A 24,545-nucleotide genomic window follows, 5' to 3' on the forward strand; every position below is an offset into this window, starting at 1 on the left:
TGTTTGTAGGTCAAGCTATGTTCTAAGCTGATATATTTTATTGAATATTTTTTTTTTTCAATTTGTACTTTATCATGATTGAAGCCATTAATAATTTCTCTCTGAGATCATCCTTTCGAAAGCGCACTCATGTTGTGCTGTTCAGGTATTTGCGTTCATGCTTGGATGATTCAGACATGGCAGCGCTCGCTGAGTTTGCTGCATGATGGGAGACATGTGAGCTGGGACCCAACTCGTGGAATGAAAGACCAAATACAAGAAAACCACCTGGTCAGGTGAGCTTGGAAAACAACGAGAGGCTCAATCGCTCTAGTCTGTGATAAAATTAAAAAAAAAAATAATAATCAAAAATGGTATCATATCTGAACGCAATTATGTACGGGATATTAGCAGTATGAAGGATGATCTCAAAGAATCTTTTAAATAACCAATTTCAGTGTTTGGGTTAGGTTACAGGTTATGAGTTTTTACTTCACAGGTATTTGGATTCACATTAACAACAGAAGACCTGGACTGAATTAGTGGTTTACATGCCAATCAGAAGCTGATTCATCTCACTTATCCAATCTGGAAAGGATAACCTAGCAATCGAAATCCAAGAGGTTTGTTCTTAGGGTAATGACAGGTCCTGAAGGTTATTTCTGAAAGTGAATTCAAAGGAATCCATGATTTGAATGCTGCTGTCACACATGTGCCTTTTGAAAACTGGTATTCAGACATGTTGAGTGACTGTTATTTGTGGAATGGTCTAAATATTAACAGTAACAATTAGTAGGGAGAACACAGGGACACAGTTTTGTGTACAAATTAACTGCTAGTCGGAACAGTTCTTGTTCTCAAACACTAAAGACGAGGGACAAGCTTACTAGTAACAAATCCACAAGAAAAAAATCAAGTTGATTTTGAAAGGATGTTATATCAGTTATGACATGTTCTTGTTTCCCATGTTGATTGTATATTATGCTGAAATGTGTCGAATTGTTGGTGCCTTTTTTTTTTTTTTTTTTTAGCAACGTTTATATTTTACACACTCATGTAATACTGTGTTTGAGGTTCTCAGAAACTGCACTGTTGGAACTGAAATAAATCGCAAAAAATGGAGCCAGCACACATCTTTATAGCAGTGTTACCAATATTGTTTATTCCATCCCTCTCATTTCGAATCATTGTTGTACACAAGTTACATTTTCTTCTCAATATCACAGGTTTCTGTTAAATTATTATTTTTTTAATCTTGCTCTCTAACATCCAGTTTCACCTCCCTCTCTCCTTTTAAACAAACAAAAAAGCAGATTGTATTATACAAAAATGCAAACCAATTTTCACACAGTGAATTCTTTTACAAAGTCATAAAATGGCATAATAATGGCTACATCCACATTGGAGTAAGATGGTTCTAAACATTCCTTAATGGAGTATAATATATATTTATATATAAAACCTTTCCTTGTTGAAATTGAGCCTGTACCTTAATTTAAGAGATTTTACAAGACAACTTGGAAGTAATCATAAAAAAGCTATTACATTTCCCAAAAAGTTAGGAATAAAACAAAACGACAAAAAAAGACAGTCATAACGGTGTAATAAGGTTCAAAATTAGTTAATTTGCATTTCATTTAAATGAATTCAACAGGTCTGCTCAAAACAGACACAATCCAGTCAGAGCTATGAATATCATCCATCAGGAACAAAGAAAATCACATTATCCTGCAATTTCTCACTTGAGGAAAAATACCCTCATGCACAAAACTGTAAATGAACCTTACTGAGTCGTTTCCCATAAGTCGCTATGTGTGGATGGTTGACACTAATTTGTAAAACAAACGAAAAATATCCACGCAGAAGTAATTAGCTCAGTGAGATCACTGATCATTACAAAAAAAAAAAAAAAAAAAAAAAAAAAAAAAAAAACCTTCTACAGCACCCAAGCAAGTGCCAAATATTAAATACAAGATAGCACATTCCCATACAACCCAAAGATTCAAATAAAAGCAGCATCCCTCGAGAATGCTTACGTTAATACAGCTTTGGGCACTGTGTGAAAGCCAAACAAAAAAAAATCTCAGCACACCGAACGCTGGCTAAACGTTTGCCTGTTGTATCAACAATTAGCAATGCGAAACAGAACGCTCGTCATGCTACCGCTTGCACCTAACCATAGCCAAAGAAAATCCGATGTTAGCGTTGGCGTGAGCATGTTAACTCATGAAAATAACTGCAGGGAGGAGGAAAAAATTCTCTTTTTCAGACTCCTGAGCAGAAATCGTATGAAAGCCTTATGCATAGCCATGTTCACACACCTCAATCGATGAGACGTCAAGATAAGCCACTGGATCGAAACGTATCCTGCTCAAATTGAACGGGTTTGCAATCGTTTTCCTCCCATTTGAATATAAAAGGGAATTCACTAAGCACATTATATCCTCCTGGTGTGATGTTCCTCAATTTAGAAAAATGTTTACCTAATATTGAAAGTTGATCACTGAGCATAATTGCTAATTGGATGAGTGAAGTGGCACAGAACTGAGAAATATCTAGAAAGAACATGCCCAGGTCATATTTATTATGGGATAAAATCACACAAGTTTCATAAAAATATCATAGTAGTATTTATATTGCATTGACATTTTCTTGAAAAAAAGTATAGTTCCTTTTTTGTCAGTGTAAATGAATACAAAAAAAATACACAATTAATAAATGCTAGTAAGTCTAGTAGTTGATGTATAACATTTACACAGATTTAACTAAAAATCACTTTTTTTGTGTGTAAAGCATACTATATAATATATTGAAGTTATGATAATGAGATAGGAATTCATGAACATTTGGGGGAGAAAGATATGCTTTAACATCATCGGCCCTATACATTTTTTCCTTTATATTACTTGCTGAAATGTGACCTGGACATCTTTTTATGAATTTCACTTTAATTCTTGGGCTACAAAGCAGCCTTGAACCACAGAAGAATGTGGAAAGCTCTAAATCCAATCAGAGGCCAGATCCACCAGAAGGGAAGCAAGAAGCTCAGCTAAAACATGAGCTACACAGCACATCTCATATTAGGCAAAGCCTTAACTAGTTCATGGGACCTTCATCAACAGCATGAAATAAAAACACTACGAGAAATCAATTTCTACGTCGAGGAGAGGGAGGAGGTAACAATTTAGCATGGAGAATTTTCCCAGTGAGTGCGATGGACATCACATGTTAGTAAGGTTGACATCATCTCTGCATGTCGGCACAGCTCGATTTCAATCTCGGCAACTGCTTGAAAAGGCTGCGTTTGCTCTTTGACAAGCAAGAACATCAAATAATGACCGTGATTACAAGTCATTGTAATAAGAGAAATCAACTATATCACCACGGCTATAACACAAAACCCACAAAAGTTTACACGTTAAGAGGTTGCACCCAAAATTGGAGCTGTATATCATAGTTGGTCTCAAGAGACTAGAACAAAATGTCACACGTGAAGAATGTCATCACTATAGGAAGACTTCAGACTTCAAATAATCTTGTTCTCTTCATTTATGGGGCCTCAATTGGAAACAGTCATTGAGTATGTTGTGAAAAAACATTTAAGTCAAAGCAGGCTGATGGAGGATAAACTCAACAGGCCTCGATTCATGAGTCGCGTTTCTGCAGAAATTCATAATCATTTCTGAAGAACTGGTTCCAAACTAATTTTGAGTTTATACGGAGGAAACCTAAGACATTAAAAAGCTCATCTATAATGATCATCTGTCTGGATTTTTATTTAAAGCGACAGTTCACCCCCCACCCCCCAAAAAGAATTATGCCATCATTTATTTCCCTTCAAGTCGTTCCACACCATCACAACTTGCTTTCTTCTGTGGACCACAAAAGACATCCTGAAGAATGTTCCAACAGTTTGTGTCCATAAAACAATATTTTTCCTTAAAAATATTGATTTTGAACAACTTGAAGGTAACTGAATTATAACAGAATTTGCCTTTTTGGTTGAATTATCCCTTTAACAATTTTTTGTTTGTTTGTTTGTTTGTTTTTTCCAGTCAAAACTGTAACGCGGTCATTTAGCGCTATGGGACCTGGCGTTGTCTAACTACTGCCCTGGTGTACTTCTACGCAGCGGTTTAGTGGCGAGACTCGAATATGCAAACTCGACCAGGAGAGACAAATATGCAACTTCACAGAAGTTAGGGAAAAATGATGAAATAATTTCCTAATAGGCTGTAATCTTATGAAATGACTGTGGCGCTGGGAGCAACAAAACTTATCCCAACCACAGAGCTCTGAAGAACACAAGGGAAGTGTTGCACCTCTTCTACTAAAAAGCACACACTCATGGAAAACATGGAGAAAAAAAAAGTGCTCATTTTTCAAAACATCGTTTGCATTCTATAAAACAGAATGCTTTAGACACGTGTCACCACACATTTACAAATTCCTTAACGGTTATATAGCCAAACCATAAATTAAACCAAACCGGACAACTGATTATCTCTTCCCCTTGTGTCATCCAGAGCCCAACTGAACTGCTTTACAGCGATACACTGCCACGATCGTGTGTCATGTGGGGAGACCTGTGTTAACAGTCCATAAAAATGGATTCATAAAAGGTTCTCCATGCTACTTCAAAACCTGGTGAGTCAGATCATATTCAAGGCTGCAGAGATCCAGGGAGTCGACCATTTCCACAGAGCCCTGACCGCACAATCAGCAACTAGCCCCAATGCTAAAAAAAAAAAAAAGTGCGCTCTATTCTCGTTTTGATTCCACTAGTTTGGGTCGTCCTGTCTGTGCTAGCTTTTGGTTGACTGTTCTTTCTTGATATAGAGGGGAAAAAACAAAGTAAGCATTATTCAGATGCCCTGGTTTCCAGGCGATGAAAAGTCATTAAAACAAAAAGCTCATTCACAGAACAAAAAGAAAGAAAATTTATATCACGGCAGATACTGCTCATTTTTCTAAATAAAACAGAAGTTTGTGTCGGTGCATGCATGTAGCAGCATGCAGGTGTGTGTGTGTGTGTGTGTGTGTGTGTGTGTGTGTGTGTGTGTGTGTGTGTGAATGTGTGTCCCTCATATCAGCTCCGTCTGAATATTAAAAACACATCGTGTGTCTCTTGAAACTGGTTCGAATTAGTCAAGAGATTAATTTAAAAGCCCTCTGAGAAGGAATATCGACCTCTGGAGAGGTTGTCTCTGTGTGTGTGTGTCTGTACTCTTAAGAGCAAGAGTGAACAACACCATTCTTTTGAAGGTCTGAGCTACTCGCTGCTTGGTCAGCAGAGCAGAGGGTGAGAGATGATGTCTTATTGGTCAGCGAGAGCATAGATCCACCCATACTACTGGCTGGCTTCATGCCACTGGATCCATTAGACACCTCACTGATGGAGAGAAGAGGAGAACATTTAGAGAGAGTGTATTCTGTGGAAACAATTCAAACATGCCTACTGGCTAACAGAGCAACATGAAAACAGACAACAAAAGGGGCTGTTTTAGGTCTTTGCTGATGGTAGCCTGAGGGAGTAGACTGCTGAGCCTATAAAAGACTAACAAGTCACAGTGTAATAGTGAACAGATGTAGAATGGAGATCTAGGTTCAATCTAGGGCTGCATTTTGATTACTTAATCAAATTTTCTAAATTTTTAAAAACATTTTAAGTCTACATAAATTACTATAAGTTTACTTATAATTAACTTTGAAATTTAAAGGTAATTCTAAGTATACAGGCGAATATTTTGATAATTGACTAATTAACCATTATTAGAAAGATTAATCGAATATTTAATTAAAATCAGGTTTCAGTTCAGCTAACTAAATTTAACTTTTTCTTTATTAAATTCAGCTAATTTAGCTAACTAAACTGACAGTAAATTAATCAACAGCTCTTAGTTCGATTCACATTTAAGTTTACATGAATGTAATTAAGTTTATTTTACTTTTAGAGTCTGCGTTTCTGTAGGCAAACTTAGATACATAATGCATTACAAATAAAAGTAGTGTAATACCAGTTGTGAAAAATGGAAAATGTTCAAATATGAACATAACAGTACAAATCAAATAATATCCCAGTAAAAAAAAAAAAAAAAAAAAAAAAAAAAAAGATCCAACAGTACTCAACAGGACTGAGTCCTTTAAGGTGACGTTTAATCTAACTGGATATCTGCCAGTTCTTTAGAGGAAAAACATTTGTTTGTTGGGGGCCGTTCAGATAGAACACACTTTTGCATATAGAAATGTGAGAGGGCAGTGAAATAAAAAAAAAAAATGTAACTGACATTATTTTTTCTTTCTTTTCAAACCTTCTATCTCATTATATTTGAGTTGGCTTGTGTGTTTTGTTTCATGTGATGTAATTTCTGGTAAGGGAGCATAGTAAGTATTAGTGCTCCATAGTTTTTGCAGTGCATTGTAGGATTTTTCAGGGAATGAACATTCCAGTTAACTGGAAGGATTTCACGATTGAGAGCCCTTAAACTGGCCGACTCCCTGATCACTGAACTAAAGAGCTGACTGAGTCACTCTGTTTCTAGTCAGTCTGAAGACCTAGGAAGGCTGGTTCAGGTGTGTTTAATCAGGGTTGGAGCTAAACTCTGCAGGACAGTGGCCCTCCAGGAGCAGGTTTGGACACCCCTGGTCTAGTGCATGTTTATAGAGAAAAACAATGGAAAAGTAGCGTAATAAAGTGGCCTCTTTCCCCACTCACCCCAATGCTAAAGAGAGTTCCTCCAGCTGGGCTTTATGGTCACTCTGCCCATTCTCAGTGGCCTTCAGCTTGTATTCATGGGCCACCTGGCTCTCCTTCAATCATAGGAACATGTTCAATTAGTCATATGAGAATATATGAACACTTGCACAAAAAAATAACCTCACAATGAAAATAAATTGCTATCGGTGGCAGTTTGACTCACCATGGCAATTTCACGGGTTCTCTTTTTGATCTCCAGCTCTACGTGATCAAGCTCCAGGCTGAGCTGCTCACTAGACACAGTGCCACCTGAAGACCACTTCACTCCAGCCGCAGGCTGAGATGCCAGCGCACACGCCTGTGTGTGCATGTGAGAGGTTTATTAATACTACTGAATATAAGACTATATGAATAAGAATACATGAATATAAGGCTGTACATTGTGAGTCATGAATTTGGATGGAGATTTCATACACACCTCCATGCTGCGGGTCTGCTGACTGATCTGTTGGTTGACTTGCTGGAGCTCAATCTTCAGCTGCTCGCGGTCAGGGGCAGACACTGGCAGACTGGCAAAAACATGGAAAAACAAAGTTTTGTATTTTCTAACATTAAACGATAAACTAAATAAACAAAACTATTATGGGGTATTTTTATTCAATTATATTTTAATTGAAAATATCTATTATTGCCATAATGCATCTTTTCTCGTTCTGCTCTGGAAGTGTAAAAGGCAAAGTTCAGTACCGCTCACTGAAGTGTCCCTGAGAGTTAATGCTCTGGTGCTGAGGGTACGACGCTCCTCCCCATCCACTGTGGTTTCCATATTGATAGTCTGCTGTGAGGAGAAAATTGACATTTCCACAAATGTTGAACAATGAAAGTCTAAAAGTGCAGTTATATTACTGAAATATCTGCAAAATTGTGATTTTGCATTCCAGATTCTATGTGTGGCAAACTTTGGCCAAAAATTCCTAAACAAATGGATTCCTTTTGAAGTGACTAGATTTTGCCCATGAAATCTGCAGAACAACTGTAAATATGACTGCACCTTAAATCAACAGCGCACACAATTCAATTCAATCTTCAAAAACTCTTTAAGTGAACCTGAACCAAATTATAATCTCTACTGATCATTCTTGAAGACTGGCAGAAGGCGCCTGCTTTACAGCTAGGGTTGGGAAATGAGAAGTGTTTTTTGTATACAAATTACCCTTTATTTTTGTTTAAATATATTGTTCTTTTTCTGTTAACAGTGCTTGAACCAAAGTAATGTTAGTATTATGGTATACTATTATACTTTTTGTTAATGTTTTGAATTAGATTTTATTTTTACATTTTAATGTCCAATCGCAAAGCTAAATTTTACTGTTTTTTTTTTAAGATGTTAATATAGTCTTCATTAATTTTTAGTTATTAGTTTTAGTGGTTTCATGACTAAAACTAAAAATTCATGAGGTTTTACTTCACTTAGTTTAAGTTATTTCAGTTACTTTTAAGTTATTTTGTTTACTTTAACAAACTACATAAAAAATGAGAACCACTGCCTTGGGTAGCTAAAAATTTGGTTTTAGTTTTATTTATGGTTTTAGTTAACGATAATATCCCTAGTTTGAACTTCTGCACTTTTACCGAGTCAGGCCATACTAAAATACTCCAATAGTATTTCATTAACAACTTGTGAGCAGATTTTTAAATGAATCGGTTATAACAAATCACAAAAGTACTAAAGGTACTAAAACTTGTTAATGGCACCTTTCAGGCAAGTTCCTATTCCTATGTTTGACTAAGTATTAGGTATTATAAAGATGTCCAGTCACCTGTCATGGTCATGTGTTTGGAGACCGAGGCCTGTGAGGATGCTATGGCCTGTACAGGCCCAGTGGTCTGGTAACCCGTTTTAGAGGTACGTGAAATGGCCCCAAAAGGAGACACTGTGGGCAGAGGACCAAAGGGAATGATGGGATCGTCGTCTTTGGCTTCTGCAGAGCGCCGCTGGGTGTCCAGTGGTGGTTCACGGAGAACTTTCCCCTCTGCATTCTGTTGTAGGACAGTACAGGAAGGAAACGACAAACAAAACCTCTGTTATTGATAGTCTTAACTGATGAATGGAAACACAAAGATTGAGGTAGATCACTTGCCATCATCTCCACAGCTCTACTGACATCTTTTGGTTTAGCATCCTTGGAGCCAATGTATGATCCTATGGTGTCACATGACCAGGGGGAGTACTGCCCAGCGTAGTCCGGCTCCCGACTTCCAAAGGCTTTAGAGCCGTCCTCCAAATACTGCAGACATTTAGAATTCAATAATGAAAAAGAGCAATGTTAAGCACTATATTCATGATCCATGAAGGACAGCAGGATGTTGTTCAGGACTCACCTCCCGAGGGTAGTCGTTGGGGAACGGGTGTGTAGAGAGAGTCGGGGAGGCAGCAAAGGGGGGAGGAGAGATGACTTTTCTCTCCTCTAGCTGGACAAGCAGCTCTTTGCGCCTGCGATGCAAGTCATCCAGACTGGGCTGAGAGCGGCTATACGGGTCCTGCTGGGGGAGAACATATAAATCAGATTGGGAGATTTACACTGATTAACTGACTTGAGTTGGTTGAGGTGCAAAGTAAAATGGTCTAAATTTACAGCATGTTTCCGTATGTTAACATTAGTTAAAATAAACTAACAATGGAAAATAATTCTAAAGTAGGGCTGCTATATAGATTATTTTGATAAACGATTAGTAAATATTTATAAAAAGCCTCTTTTTAAAAATGACAAAACACACTATTCCAGAACCTCCCCAATGCTGTCCTTAAAACAAACGTAGCAACTGAATGCTATGAAAACATACTATATGGTGAATATGTCTGTGTGTTATGAATTTTTTTTAATATGGTTTTAATTGTGTGTTTGAGTTGTAAGTTTAAGTTTAAATGGTGAGTTTGGACAGTTTAATTGTCTATGTTCAGTTTAATTCCCTATATTATGAATGTAGTTAATAAAAAAACACAAATTGAGTGTTAACAGATAAGAGAAATGTTCTGCTGGAATACACACACAAACACATTCACTGTGAACACAGCAACCGGTTCCCATCATTTCTTTATTCTGTAAATGTAAGAAACGTCTTACATTTATATTCAATCACACTCTGTTATCCCTTTACAGTTACTATCATAAAATACTTTTACATGTGGACTTTAGAACCTAAATTTAACATCCGATAACAAATATATCAGCTAAATTAATATTATTGTGCTGAATATTTTTTTTCTCCCTCTTTACTGTGTTCTGTCTGTGCACGCATCGGCGCTCGTTCAGTAAAGTCTGAAGTTTAACACAGACTGTCAGGACGAGCCTTCATGCAAAATAGAAACATACACCTGAATATGTAATGTTTACACAAAAGGATATTACAGTTAAATGCAGTTTATGCACTGAGGAAACATCTCACACATTAAACAGCACATGATTTTGTCTATTAAAAAAAGTCATCTGTCAAAGCGCCTGACAGGACGAGCCTAGATTTTTGTTTAAAATAAAGCATTCTCATGTTTCGCGGTGGGTAGATGCAACTAACCAATAATGAAATTCGTTGTCTATTATTTTCATTATCGATTAGTTGTTGCAGCCGTATTTTAAAGCATTTAATAATCCTAGTAATTTCATTAAATGGTAATATCAGCATTTACCTTTACTACAATTAAAATTTAAATCTGCTAACATTATTCAAAGGACCTGAGCACACACACACACACATCCATATATCATATAATAATGATAATACGTTACTATATTGTTTTCTTGGAAGCTGTAAAAATTTAAATAAAAGGTATTAAGAACAACTTCAAGTTATATTTTTTGTATGAATTATATTAAAGTCAATGCGTTGGAAAATAGCAATAAATATTATACTAAACATAATATTAAAATCATGTTCATTAAATAAAACCTTATTTGTAAACAACAAATGTTATAGCATGCATATCAAGCAAGGAGAACTACTGTTTAGCATGCAAAAACCTCAAGAACAGAACTCACTCCTATGTGGGACCTCATTTGGCTGGGGTGCGGTCCAGGAGGATAGTACCCGTCCTGTGGGTATCTGTCTCTGGATGATGCTTCCTGGGGGTGGTACAGAGAGCCTGCAGCCCCTGCTGGAGGTGGAGGCATAGCGGCCGGTGGAACATCCAGAGGAACCGGGCTCATCCTGACCAAGTCGTCTCTGGGCGGGGCAAACTGAGGTGGGGGTACATGATAGTGTCCATGTCTGCGACTATAATGGGAAGCTGGTGCATATGTGTGGGCTGAGAAAGGGGGACCAGAGTGGTGGCTTGGATATTGGCGATCTGGGACGTAACCTGGGTAGGGCTCTGGGTAAGGTGGCACTGCAGAGTCACCAGGGGGAGGTGGATTACGGATATAGCGGGGAGGGACATACTGTGGAGGTTGGTATGGGTAGGGGTTGCCTGTAAGAACACAAAGATTATGAGCATTATAACAATAAAACTAATATTCAGTTAAATAATTGGTGTAATAAACATTTCGATTGGAATGAATGGCTGACAAAACATTGATTTAGAATGTCAAATATTAAGCAATTAAGAAGATTTGCACTTGCACATGATCAGTTACCTACATCTTAATTGTCCTGAGGGTGAGTAAATTATCAGCAATTTCTTTCCTTTTTTCCGGTGAACTATCCCCTTAAGCAAATCTCTAAATGAATATCCATTATTCATTATGTACACTATAATGTTGTGATGACTGAATTCACTTTTCAGTTTTTAGCATTTTATTGTTTTATCTGTTAATACAAATAATAAATCTGCAATTAAAAAAAAAAAAAAAAAAAAAAAAAAAAAGACCTGATTCCCTCAACAAAAATCTAATGCCGCGTTTCCAAGGAAATTACCCGGGACAATTGTACCAGGAACTTTTTTCCCAAGGAACTATTTCCCCAGACCTGTTGCTTTCTGTGTTTCCACCACAGTCTAAAGTACCGTGAAGATTAGGCAAATAGTCTGGTGACGTAGGTCTGTGCGCGTTTCTCAATACAATGTACAATTTCAGACTTGCATAATCGGTAGTTCGGACTTTGCGAGTTCGACTCGGGAGTGTGATCTCCCGCAGACGGGAGGATGCAAGTCCGGTAATTCTGCAAACAGCAGCAATAACATCAGTCAGCGCGCCTGGGCTACTGCAAGTTTCCTCACTGTATATTTACAATAAGACGAAACAGGATCTCAAATACCACTGCCTCCTTTCGTTTTCATTTAAACATAATATAACAGTCACAGAAATGTACTTAGTTCAGGGAAATGTGTAAATATACAGCCATTACAATGAAACAAAATATTATATCAATCGCCTCTTTTTATTTTAATTAACAACGATAAATTGAACGAAGACCAAAGATTACCTGTTAGATTTACCCAAAACGAATTATATTTTATGTTTAACCACTAGAGAGACATCAGAGCCAGCGGCAAATGTCAGAAGGTCTAGCCGAGTTGAGACTGCTCTCGGCGGATACATGAACACTGAGCTCCCACTGATCACGTGGAGCTGATCGTCTCCAAAATCGGCAAAACACATTTTTAAAAAGGTGCTGTCTTTATAAATAAACTGCAGATTTGAGTTTTAAACAACAACATTCTCGCCTGAAATACTTTTAAAACTACATTTCATGACACGGTAACAGTAATATTTTGAAAATGATCCGAATAAATGGTGGTTGAAATCACAGTGCTGCGTGAACTCAACCAATCAGCATGCTCAGCGCCCAAGTCCCGCCCCCAAAAGTTCCGGAACTTTGAAAAAGTACTACCTCGCGAGCAGGGACTTTCTGAGGGGCAATTTTGTACCCGGAACTTTATTTAGATCCTGGTTCCTGCGGTGGAAACACACCGAGTACCAGCCCAAAGTCCCTAGTTCCTGGGTAAAGTTCCAGCGGTGGAAACATAAAGCTATTCGGCAATAGCCAGCATTCATCTTTTACTCCTTTTTTGAAATGACCTGGTTAGGACACAGTATTAGATGGAATTAAAGAGCTCCAAGAATCTTGAGAGCAGAAGACTTTCATAACCAGAAACCATCCATATGAGCAAATCCAATCACCTGTTGGGTACTGAGCATCATACTGAGATCCTGAGGGAGGTGGTCTGCCGGGTTCTGGATAGAAGAGCTCGTGCTGCTGTTGTGAATACATCTGTGGCACACCTCTGGCCATGACTGGCACCTGCTTGGGCATGGGTAAGTGCTCCGCCCTGGGGTGAGGCACAGGGTAGGGAGTCAGGGCCAAGCTAGATTTATCCAAACTTAAGTGAGACAAGAGGCAGAAATTAGTCTGTTAAAGCCAAGCCTATTAAGCACTTCTCACTATCTCAGCACTTTTGCTGTTGCTCTTATAGTCAAAACAATTCAGATACTTTAGTCATGACAGAAAAGCAGGGAACTAGAAGCCAAACTGAGAAACAAAGGCTTACGTGTCAGGTGGTGACCCAGGAGCGCTCAGGCTAGTGGCATCCATCTTGGGCTTGAGTAAGAGGTCATATGTGGAGGGGTCTGTGCCTCTGGGGATGAGCTGGGGAAGAGGGGCCCCATTGGTAAGTGTAGAGGCCTTTCGCCCAGGATCCAGCAGGACCATCTCCTCAGACAGCAGGCCAGGGGTGCAGGGCACTCGTGCAGCAAGGCGTTTGTTCATTTTACGGTACCTGCAGAAGCAAACAGCAAATGAGATTCTGAGTATTAAGCAAGTTTTTGGTTTAACACTAACCAGATATGCAAGATGTTACAAGGGCACTCACTTTTCCAGCTCCTCCTGAGAATGGGCGAAGGTGCAGCTAGCTCCTCTGGGACAGCCTCCTTTCTGTTTCATGTCTCTGCACATGTACGTCTTGTATTTGCTGTGCTGTGGAGTTTGCTGCGTGTCGGCACCCTTTTTGCTGTGGTTCTGGATGAAGTCCACTAGGCCGTGCACCACCGTCTTTACCGCCACAAGCCCCTTCTCCAGCTGCTCCCAGGTAGGAGGAGGAGCATCTGAATAAAGATGTACCGAACAGGTACAGATGTTTCTAATGCATTCTAGGGGTGGGTGGTATGACCTTAAACCTTAAATTACAGTAGGAGTAATTTCATAAAAAAAAAAAAAAAAGTTTCACAGTATATATCAGACACCCTAAAAACGCCACAAATATATCCTATTTTTATATTATTTTCATTGTATTATTAGTTATATAAAAAATGTCAATGTTTTCGAAAGATGTCTTATGCTCACCAAAGCTGGATGTAAACATGTCACATGTAAATACACTACATAGTCTTCAGTGTATTCATTACAAATAAAGCAGTTTAATCAAGAGCACTAGTAATTCCCTCTTTTCTTTTATTGTTTGATTAACATTAATGAGACAAATGCCCTAAGACCTACTGTAATATACAGATCTAATATAATGTTGCACATCAGATGTTTTTCACTAAGAGTTAACCAAAAGTTCACTTAAAACATAATAGTTTATGTTTACGTGAATATTTGCCAAGACTAATACTGTAATTCTGTGTGTATGTTAGGGCTGTGCGATTAATCGAAATCGTAATAAAATCGTGATTTGAGCGTGCGCGATTTCTAAATCGCTTTATAGCACGATTTTCTGCGGTCCCGACCTCCCGCAGTATGCTATCCGATCCAGTCAGAATGCAGCGCACCTAAATGGAGCGTGAGAACAGAACAGACTGGGCATATGCATAACTCCAAGTTCACATGCTCTGTCTGTGATGCATATTTTTTCCGAGCCCATGTTAATGGATCAGAACGTTCACAATGCACGCGGTAAAAGATGTGAACAGAAAAGGTTAGAAATCGAAAGGTGCGAAAAGAATGAATATCTAGCGCATGAGCATAGAGAGAGTTGTGAGTGAGTGAGTGAGTGAGTGAGAGGAGACATGTTTTAATTGCGCGCACTCTCTCCGGACGAGAGCAGCGTGTATCTGAGCACGCGTGTCTCGTTTTGTGACAAAACAAAGGAAATCTGCGTGCGAGCAGATAGATTCGCACTCGCGCATTATTTTAATGTGCTTTCGCGTTACAATAACGCGCTCTCGCTGCTGCTTCTGCACCGCACACACATACTGTATACGCACTGCAAACGGAGTGCGTGTGAGCCTTGGGCAATAAATATATTTCAGCACCTGATGCACCGCTACAATGAGCTCTATGACCAATGCATGGCAAAAAAAAAAAAAAAGCCCTGGACACGGGTTTTATTTTATTTTTTGCCATGTCTATTGACATTTTGTTTGAAATCTTTACTTAGTGATAGGATGACCATATGCGCCGTTCATACGGGACACATCCCGGCCAGGATTTTAATATTGCCTAAAATATCCAGGTTTTTGCTGTTTGCAGGTCGATCGTTGTGCGACATTCATGAGTGCTAGAGAGCAGAGCAGATGGCTCCTTATGCTTTCGGATCACTTTTGCACCTACTTTGCTGTCTTTTTGCTGTCAAACGAACGAACAAACACTTGTACATATTTGCATTGCTTTGATTGTTCCCTGTAGATCTCACCTTCTCACGCGCAGCCCCACGATTGGTCGATTATGTATAATACCTGCATGTAATTGGTCAAACTGCTTTGGATGTTTTAGGCAATATTAAAATCCTGGCCGGGACGTGTCCCGTATGAACGGCGCATATGGTCACCCTACTTTTTTTTTATTTTGACTTATGTCTGTTCTAGAGGCATGTTACAACTTTTTGATAAAGCTCTCGTTGGTTTTCTTTTGGAAATATGTTTCAAATTTATACTGAATGCATTTATGACTGTAAAGCATGTCTGTGTGCGTCAAAATCGTGATTAAAATCGAAATCGCAAAAGTGATAGGTTTTTTTTGTCCATATCGCACAGCCCTAGTTTATGTATATATCAGGATTGAGCTTGAATTGTCTGTCTTAGCAAACCTGGACTGGGGTCGATGTTAGCGAGTAACTCGAGGTGAGGTCTCAGCCGGTTGAGATTGGCAGGGTCACCCGTCCTCTGCAGTGCGATGGTCAGCTCCTGCACACTCTGAGCAAATGATGCTGGGGTCTGCAGCTGAAAGACAAACAGTACTCCCTTTCTCAATTATTCTGAGACACATTATTTATGCCATTTGAAAGAGTGCATGAAATTCTCAAGCCGTACAAACAGACGGCAATTATACCTTGTCAATGATGGACTGCATGTGAGACTTATGAGACTGGTCTCCATACAGCAGAGAAGACCACTGATCGGGCGCGATGCGCAGCCCTCCCTCCATTGCGATTTGAACAATCTGAGAGTCGTGTTCTCGCCGAAGTGCCTCATACGTGCGGAATTCCTCTTTCAACTGCATTAGCGATGAATCCTCATCTCGCTTAGTCACCTACAACACAGAAGAGATTCAACTGAAACCTCAGACATACAGCTGATAATGGTATTGTGAATAAGCTGTTGAAGTGATGGATAAGTTAATTTGCACATTAAGAGCAACAGAATTAAATGAATAGCAACAGATCTGAATATGAATTAGAAAACATTTATCATAAAAAAATAAAAAAATAACTCTTATAAGATGCTTGTGAAAAGCTCAGATGAGATCAAGTAAGGGTACCTACCTTGAAGCAGGAGGCACGGTAGAGCAGCTGAACTACATGTCCAATACTGGTTTTGGAGGCCTGAGGAAATCTTGGTTCCAGTCTCTGGACCACAAAGAGGACCAGAACCTTCCTGGAAAGAGCGGATCCGTCTTCCAAAGCCAACAGCACCAGCTTTAGTGCCTCCTCCTGCATGGCTGTAGATTAAAAAAGGCAACATATAACACACTATAACTTCCACAAGACTGAATTTTTGTGATGAACATTCATGTTGGCATGAACAGGCTTAGTGTTATCTTACCGGGGCCCAGGAACTGGCAGCCTCTGGCTCTGACAGCAGCCCATAGGTTGGAGGAGAGCTGCTGGGGGTTTTGGTGTTGCAGAATGAGCTCAGTAACAGTTCTTTCACCCAGAGAACGGGCCGCCCGCATGGCCCTGACCCGTCCTTCCTCTTCCACCAGCTGACAGTGCACCAGAGTCACCAGCTTCCTCTGCATAGGGCGGCTGAGCATGCTCTGAGCAGCATTATTCAACCCCACTCCTAGATACAGCCAAAAATATGCAATCACTTGCCCATTCCCATAATTCTGGCTTAAAGTTGGCATGAGAAGAAAATTCACACTATTTTTTTAATGTATCTAATTGAAGTTACAGTGAATGATTAATCAAAGCAGGTAATTAAAAAAAAAGAAAAGTTTTTGAGCCCATTTGACTCAATCTTCTGGTGAAATTACAGACTTCTCTCTGGTGACATGTTGTATTTCTCCAATCATTAAGTCCATTGAAACACCCCCACTTTCTTCACATCCATCGAAGGATACAGGTGCATCTCAATAAATTAGAATGTCGTGAAAAGTTCATTTATTTCAGTAATTCAACTCAAATTGTGAAACTCGTGTATTTAATAAATTCAATGCACACAGACTGAAGTAATTCATTAAATAAATAGTCTGCTATTGTTATGTAAGTATGAGGGTTAGTTTATTTAGTATACAGGTCATTTCAAGAGTGATAAACAAAGTGATAGAAAATATTTATTTTCATGCATTTTAAATGTTTAAAAATGTGGAAACCACTCACTGCATCACACAATCTCCTGACTGCATTATTATTTGTAAAATAGTTGATGTTTTTTACACTATCAATAACATTTTGCTTTTCAAGCAGGAATATGCTGGTTGGCCAAACAGTCCCTTGAGGGCTAATACACTTGTTCATTTCCCTAAATTAATTAAATATAAACTGTTATACTTATAACCATGTATACACACACTCCACAAAGCCCCTATTTTACAAATAATAATGCAGTCAGGAGATGGTGTGGTGCAATGAGTGGTTTCCACATTTTTAAACATTTAAAATGCATGAAAATAAATATTTTCTATCATTTTGTTTAGCACTCTTGAAATGACCTGTACACTAAATAACCTAACCCTCATACTTAGGGTTTTTCCTACATTGAAAATTTTTTGGCGGCAGCCAAAACGATTTTTTGTTCCGCCAAAGCCTTATTTGATCTGTAGTTGGGTTTTGTGAGTGAAGCAGGCTACAGACGGAGTGACGGAGAGAACGAGCACAGCACCCCTCCCCCGTGTGCGCACTCTCCGTCTTCAGTTCTGTCTTTGCTTTCTCCCTCGCATCAAAATCAACTGATCCTAAAGGTCAGAAGACCGAATCCATGTTTCACGTGGTGCATTGAGAGAATATTTTTCCTGAATTACCGCTGGGTGTGAATTGCAGTCAAAAAAAAAAAAAGTTGCCTTATCTTCTCTTACAACTTGTGACAAGCATTCCGCACATGCAAGCTGATTTAATTTAAATAAACGCAAAAAAAAGTTATGAAGGGTTTTTTGTGTGTGCGTGTGTTGACAAATCTTTCGCGATGTCCTAACAGCCAGGATTCCCACATAACACGTCCGCTAAAGTCTGATTCGCGACCTAATGAATCCTTTGAGCCGATTCATTATAATGAATGGTTAAAGCAGTTGGTCTGCCCGTCAGTGTCTGAATCGGTGTATAACAAATCATTACTTCTTAGAAGAACATACACATCTGAAATGAGAAAGTAAGTGTGCTTACACCATTTAGCAAGTGTGTTTAGTCAAACTTAGCCTAATAATACACAGTATGTATAGGCCTATGACAATGTGTAGTAAATTACCTATAAAATCATTTAGTTTAAAGACCAGTCTCTAGAGGCGCGCGCGTCTGTGGAGTGTGTGTAGTTAAAGTAATTTGATAAGTTGTTATAGGTGATTGGAGGTGTTTGTGTTATTTGGTTTGTGACATCCTTTACAGGAAATGACGGCACAAGGGATGCTCACAGCAGCTTTTTGTGTGTTGCGCAAGAGAATTTTTTTAGGAGAAGATTATTAGTTGTTGATGGTTGTTGTTATTTTTTTAATAAAAAATCATTTCTACAATATTTTTTTTGGTCTTCTTTATTTTTTTTTTTTTTTTTATATAAACAAAGTTGACTACTTTTAAGAGCATGTCAGTTACCTATTGCTGAGGGGTTTGAGGTAGAGGGCCAGTCTCCTCAACACACTGCCGCGCGTGCCTCATCATAATGCTTGGTGTCCTCTGGAAAGATGTAATGAACGCCACAGGTTGTTTGGGCACCTGAGAGAAAAAAGACAACTTAAATTAAGCACACAGTGATCTGAAAATTATGCTTAGGGCCGTGCTGGTAGTGCGTAACCGCACCACCACAGTGGCAGATACCACTAGCGATACCTTTGACATAAATAATAATAGCGGTTGCACACAAGTTAAGAACAAAGCTTTGTTTACAAAAGAAATAACAGTTTAGCAACTTGATATTGCGAATATAGAAACATTTGGATTTGTGCTGACTGTAGGGTAAAGAAGCCCATAAATTTGGACGTGATGTCGGTTTTTTATTCTGTCTTGCGATCTAGTCACCGGACTTCCCACGAATAGGATATTGAACTACACATGGATCACAACACGTTTCTTCTTCCCAAATAGTCCACGCAATCTCACTCATTTTTTGCAGGTGATTTATAATGGCAAAGCGGAACATAAATGTCTTTACTGAGTGGAAGATCGCTGTTAACTGTCACCCGTCCCCTCATGTGGGTCAGCCTACGTTTACTTCCGATTACAATTAAATCCTTATCTGACTCAGGAACTATAACGTTGGGTTTAAGACAGATTTTTGTTTTCTTTGTGTATTGTTGTCGCGTCAGTACGTTACGGTTGAATCACTGATGGCAGGTGGCTATTCTGATGATGACTTTCATACTTTCCTGGACCTTGACACTGTTATTGCGTGGCGGTTTATGGGACAGTTTGAAAACCAGTTTTTCATCCAAAATATCTTAAATTGTGTTCCAAAGATGAACAAACTTCTACAGGTCGTGGGACGACATGGGGGTGTTGAGCAGTGACAAAATTGTCATTTTGGGATGGAGTATCCCTTTAATTACGCGTCTGTGGAGTTAGTATGTATCATTTTATTTCTAACAATTATTTTAGTAACGTTAAACAAGTTTCTGTGCTCCTGCGGTGTTTCTGTTATTTGGTTTGTGACATCCTTTACAGGAAACGACGGCGCAAGGATGAAACTTAGAAATTGCTCACAGTTCCAGTTCTTTTCTGAATAAGAACCGGTTCTTGGTTCTCAACCCTATATTTGGTCAACTTTATTTCAATTTTCTTTTATTTAGACTATAAAAACAGTTGACTAAGAGCATGTCAGTTACCTCGTGCATTGCTGAGGGGTTTGAGGTAGAGGGCCAGCTCCTCAACACACTGCCGTGCCTCATCATAATGCTTGGTGTCCTCTGGACATGTAATGAACGCCACAGGTTGCTGTTTGGGCACCTGAGAGAAAAAGACAACTTAAATTAAGCACACAGTGATCTGAAAAACTGTGGTTATGCTTAGGGCCGTGCTGGTGAGTGCGACAACTGCACCACCACAGTGGCAGGAGACCACTAGCGATGGTATGCAATAAATAAATAATAATAGCGGTTGCACACAAGTTAAGAACAAAGCTTTGTTTACAAAAGAAATAACAGTTTAGCAACTTGATATTGCGAATATAGAAACATTTGGATTTGTGCTGACTGTAGGGTAAAGAAGCCCATAAATTTTGATTAAGCCATGTCGTCTTTGTATTCTGTCTTGCGATCTAGTCACCGGACGTCCCACAAATAGGATATTGAACTACACATGGAATCACACGTTTCTCTTCCCAAATAGTCACGCACATCTCACTCTTTTTTTGCAGGTGATTTATAATGGCAAAGCAACATCAAACATAAATGTCTTAACTGAGTGGAAGATCGCTGTTAACTGTCACCCGTCCCCTCTGTGGGACGCTTACGTTTACTTCACTATATTACAATTAAATCCTTATCTAATCATGACAAACTATATATCGTTGGAAACGTCTAAGACAGATTTTTGTTTTCTTTGTGTACAAAAAGTACTGTTGTCGCTTCATAACGTTACGGTTGAATCACTGATGGCAGGTGGACTATTTTGATGATGCCTTTCATACTTTCCTGGACCTTGACACTGTTATTTATTTGGCAGTTTATGGGACAGTTTGAAGCCTACCGGTTTTCATCCAAAATATCTTAAATTGTGTTCCGAAGACTAACAAAGCTTCTACAGGTTTGGAACGACATGGGGGTAAGTGATTAATTACAAAATTGTCATTTTGGGATGGAGTATTCCTTTAATTACTTGTCATTGTAGCTTTTTAGTATGCTATCAAAGCCATTTTATTTCTAAATATCATTTTAGTAACATTGACAACAAGTTTCTGTGCTCCTGAATGTTTCTGTGTGTGCGCAATGCAATCTCTGATCTCTATGAGTGAGTGATGTGTTTCACGTGCTTTAATGCAGCACATTATTATAGAATGGTGATTACACTGACAGGAACTAACCCAAAACAGCCAGTGGTTGGTCCTTTACCACAACGATGGTAATAAATTTCCACCATCACAGCCCTAGTAATGCTACTCTGTAAACGGAGTCGAAATGCCTCACCTGACCACCAACCAGCTGTAGCAGGGCAGAGTTGACAGGCAGCTGCTCGATGTCAGTGTTGATGGCCGTCTGGTCAAAGGGACAAGCTTTGCGGTGCAGCTTGTTGAGGCACATCTTGCAAACGGTGTGGCCACAACCCAAACTGATGGGCCGGCGCACCGTTTCCTCGAACGTCTGGGTGCATATGGGGCACAGTAAAAACTCTGTCCATTGTGGAGCTTGTACAGGCATCGTAGCAAGGTTGCTCTACATGTAAACAAGGGTGGGGGGGTATCTCTTGGGTGTGCGTGCAGGTGTATGTGTGATCAGGTGTGTCATTTAACAAAAAGGGAATAATAGATGGGGAAAAAAAAGAAAGATTCCACTGGAATCAAAAAATCTTCTGAACACAGGAGTTCTTAAATAAATTCACACGTCCCGGGTGATCATCACATGGTGTGAAACCTGAAACCTGGAACAAAAGAGATGATGATTAATCTGACAAATATGGAAATTAGAAAACTCACTATCTAGTCATCTAATCTTTAGTGGTGGATTCACATGATGCACATTATTAACCAACACAATTACACAGTAAAATACAGGAGCCAACTGGCGTAGTGTAGATCAACCACGTCTGGCAGCTGTTGCTACCCAAACAAACAAACAAACAACTAACAAAAAAACAGTTGATGTATAAAAATAATGAGAATAGTTTGAATTTTATAAGTATTGATGGTTTAACGTTACTTGATTTTTGAAAAGCATTCAGTTGAGCTGATCTGATCAGCAAGGCAAAAAACTACAGGCAAAACCACTGTTTTTTCCATGCACTGGTCAATTTGGAGATTTTGAGCTATAAAAACATGATTTTTATTATTTTTTTTATTTTCTGGCTGTTGATAGTATTTTGCGATTTATGGAGTGATAAAATGATTCAAAATCCTCTCTGCAAAATCCTTTAACTCTGTAAACAAAATGAAACAAGAATTTTGAACCATTTATCCTTTATCCAGTGGTAATGTATAATAATTAGTGCATAATTAATTAAACAATATTTAATTAGCATATTTGAATACAACATTTGAGAAAGCCTTAAAATAAAACAGCTGTATTTTGGGGGAGGGGGAAATCTGGTGGTATGTATTAGTTAATTGTTACTCTAGGTACCTGTGGTGTTTTGCCTCAAGTAAACAGGCTAACGTTACGTTACCCCCAGCTAACTCGTCTGTCAATACACTCAACTTCATATAGTTCAAGCCATTCTGAATGTATAAGCATTGCATAACCTCATATGTACATGTTTGATAGCAACATGTTAAATTAAACACCATTTACCTGACGAAAATAAACCAAACTGATAAAGATTTACTCTGTTCTCCACAGTCCATCTCCATTAGCTATGGAGCTAACACAATGCTCACTGGCTCCTGTCTCTATCTGGACTGAATTCGCTAACTGCAAACACAGTCTCTATTTCTTACAATAAGTCTGAGTATAGACAATGAGTTAAATAGACTTCAAAAGGTGTTTGTTTCACATTTTCTAATGTGTGAGTTGAAATGGGGGCAAGGCACAGGATAACGGCGAAACATGCAATCTTTGGGGTAACGTTATATCGGTTTAGGCTAAACCACAAGAGATCCCGCGATTATGTAAAACGGCAACCGCTTAACCTGAACATAACACTCGATTGTTATCCACCTACTGTCAAACCAATGTAGCGGAAACATGACATGTGGTAAGATTAGATGCAGATACAGAATCGCATGAATTACTGTAAATAGCTATATTTGTACGCGAATGCCCGTGTAAACACAGCATTCAGTTCAGCTAACGTTGCCTCAGCTAATAAGCTACACTGGCTAACTTACCCAATTGCTATTTCAATCGAATTCGAGGCTAAAATCCAAATTACTTACAAAGACAACGCCAAAAACTGTATATGGCACGAACTAACCACAAATTAAGACCCTCACCAGACTGAAAACGCAAAAGTAGCAGAAGTCAAAGCTACACAAGGCTAGCCGGGCGGCTAACTTAAATGCTGCAAACGTGCTATCAGATTAGCAGTTAGCAGCAGTGCGCGGTCCACACCCAGAAACACATCATGCACGCAAAAATACGCTATTCTGCAAGCCACAAGCACAACATAACAAATGCACACTCACACACGCTTTCTTACTCTGTCTCGGCTATCTTCATCTTTTGTTTAGAAAATTCTTGATTATTTGCTCGGTCGCCATGTCGACCGTTATAACGGGTTGCCGAAGTAGTTCGAGAGTTTAACCAGCAGCGGCCAAGCGCTCGAGTTAATCGAGGAAGAGAAAAAACAAACGGTTTAGTACCGGGCGCCTCCTCTGGTGGAGCAGCGCTACATTCGTAATCATGGTGAAAACATGCAGCAGTGGAAACTCATTTCTGCCACAAAGGAAAACAATGCTTTGGTAAATCATTATTATGACGTAAAGACAAAACATTTACAGTTTAGGTTATATTTATGAAATGGAAAATGAAATTATGACATAAAAAGTCATAATTATAAGACGAATAGTCGAAATTATGATATACTAAGTCATAATTATGATTATATAAAGGTCATATTTATGAGATAAAATGCAAAAATATGGCAAAAAAATTACAACATACTAGGAGATGAAAATTCGAAATTATTACATAAGAAGTCATAATTAGCACATAAAAGTTAAAATATAAAATGAAAGTCAGAATTTTGACAAAAAGTGAAAAAGTTATGCCTATGGCCTATGAGATGAAAAATGGAAATTATGACATAAAAGGGTGAACTTATAAAATGAAAATAATAACATAATATTAAGTCATAATTTTGACATAAAAGGCTTATTTAAGAGACAAAAGTCTCTTAAGTCACTATTATGACATAAACAGATGAAATTACAAGATTTAGTCATATTTATGAGATGGAAAGTATAAATTATTACATAAAAAGTAATAATTATGAGAAAAAAGGCAAATTATAAAATAGCCTAAGTAATAATCTACCAAAAAAGTGTAAACCTTAAATAAAGGGTCTGCTTGTTTGTTTGTTTGTTTGTTTGTTTGTTTGTTTGTTTGTTTTACACTGGGGGCAATGTACAGTGGGGAAAATATTTATTTAACCCCCTGCTGATTTTGTATGTTTGCCCACTTACAAAGAAATGAAGGGTCTGTAATTTTTATGGTAGGTTTGTTTTAACGGATAGAGTAAGAATACCAACCAAAAAAATCCAGAAAA

General features: G+C 38.5%; 1 protein-coding gene across 5 annotated transcripts; it reads right to left on the minus strand.

Moving 5' to 3' along the window:
• Window positions 1-1,114: 1,114 nt before the first annotated feature.
• On the minus strand, window positions 1,115-23,650 carry LOC109084568 (roquin-1-like). Of its 5 annotated transcripts, none has more exons than XM_042770593.1 (19): window positions 23,478-23,650; window positions 21,314-21,764; window positions 20,015-20,135; window positions 16,588-16,827; window positions 16,308-16,483; window positions 15,875-16,075; window positions 15,633-15,765; window positions 13,479-13,710; window positions 13,158-13,385; window positions 12,790-12,989; window positions 10,711-11,138; window positions 9,059-9,220; window positions 8,818-8,964; window positions 8,497-8,716; window positions 7,424-7,511; window positions 7,155-7,245; window positions 6,900-7,034; window positions 6,695-6,789; window positions 1,115-5,371 (listed from the first exon to the last, which is right to left on the minus strand). In XM_042770593.1, exons 2-19 carry the CDS (start codon window positions 21,542-21,544, stop codon window positions 5,209-5,211), a joined length of 3,291 nt encoding a protein of 1,096 aa, XP_042626527.1. In that variant the 5' UTR covers window positions 21,545-21,764; window positions 23,478-23,650; the 3' UTR covers window positions 1,115-5,208. The 5 variants fall into 5 exon arrangements, with proteins under 5 accessions (XP_042626527.1, XP_042626522.1, XP_042626508.1 ...); XM_042770588.1 differs by having other exon boundaries at window positions 7,424-7,514; window positions 9,059-9,217; window positions 23,478-23,649; XM_042770574.1 differs by having other exon boundaries at window positions 7,424-7,514; window positions 23,478-23,649.
• Window positions 23,651-24,545: the final 895 nt, after the last annotated feature.

Source organism: Cyprinus carpio, chromosome A2 (assembly GCF_018340385.1).
Source record: "Cyprinus carpio isolate SPL01 chromosome A2, ASM1834038v1, whole genome shotgun sequence".
In the NCBI taxonomy this organism is placed as follows: Eukaryota; Metazoa; Chordata; class Actinopteri; order Cypriniformes; family Cyprinidae; genus Cyprinus; species Cyprinus carpio.

Bases quoted from the DNA above. Each gene is read 5' to 3' on its own strand.
- LOC109084568 (XM_042770574.1), bottom strand. From the start codon at position 21,544: ATGCCTGTACAAGCTCCACAATGGACAGAGTTTTTACTGTGCCCCATA. The intron at 16,484-16,587 runs GTAAGATAACAC...TTTAATCTACAG, and splicing joins CTGCCAGTTCCTGGGCCCCG to CCATGCAGGAGGAGGCACTA. The intron at 6,790-6,899 runs GTGAGTCAAACT...CTATGATTGAAG, and splicing joins GAACCCGTGAAATTGCCATG to GAGAGCCAGGTGGCCCATGA.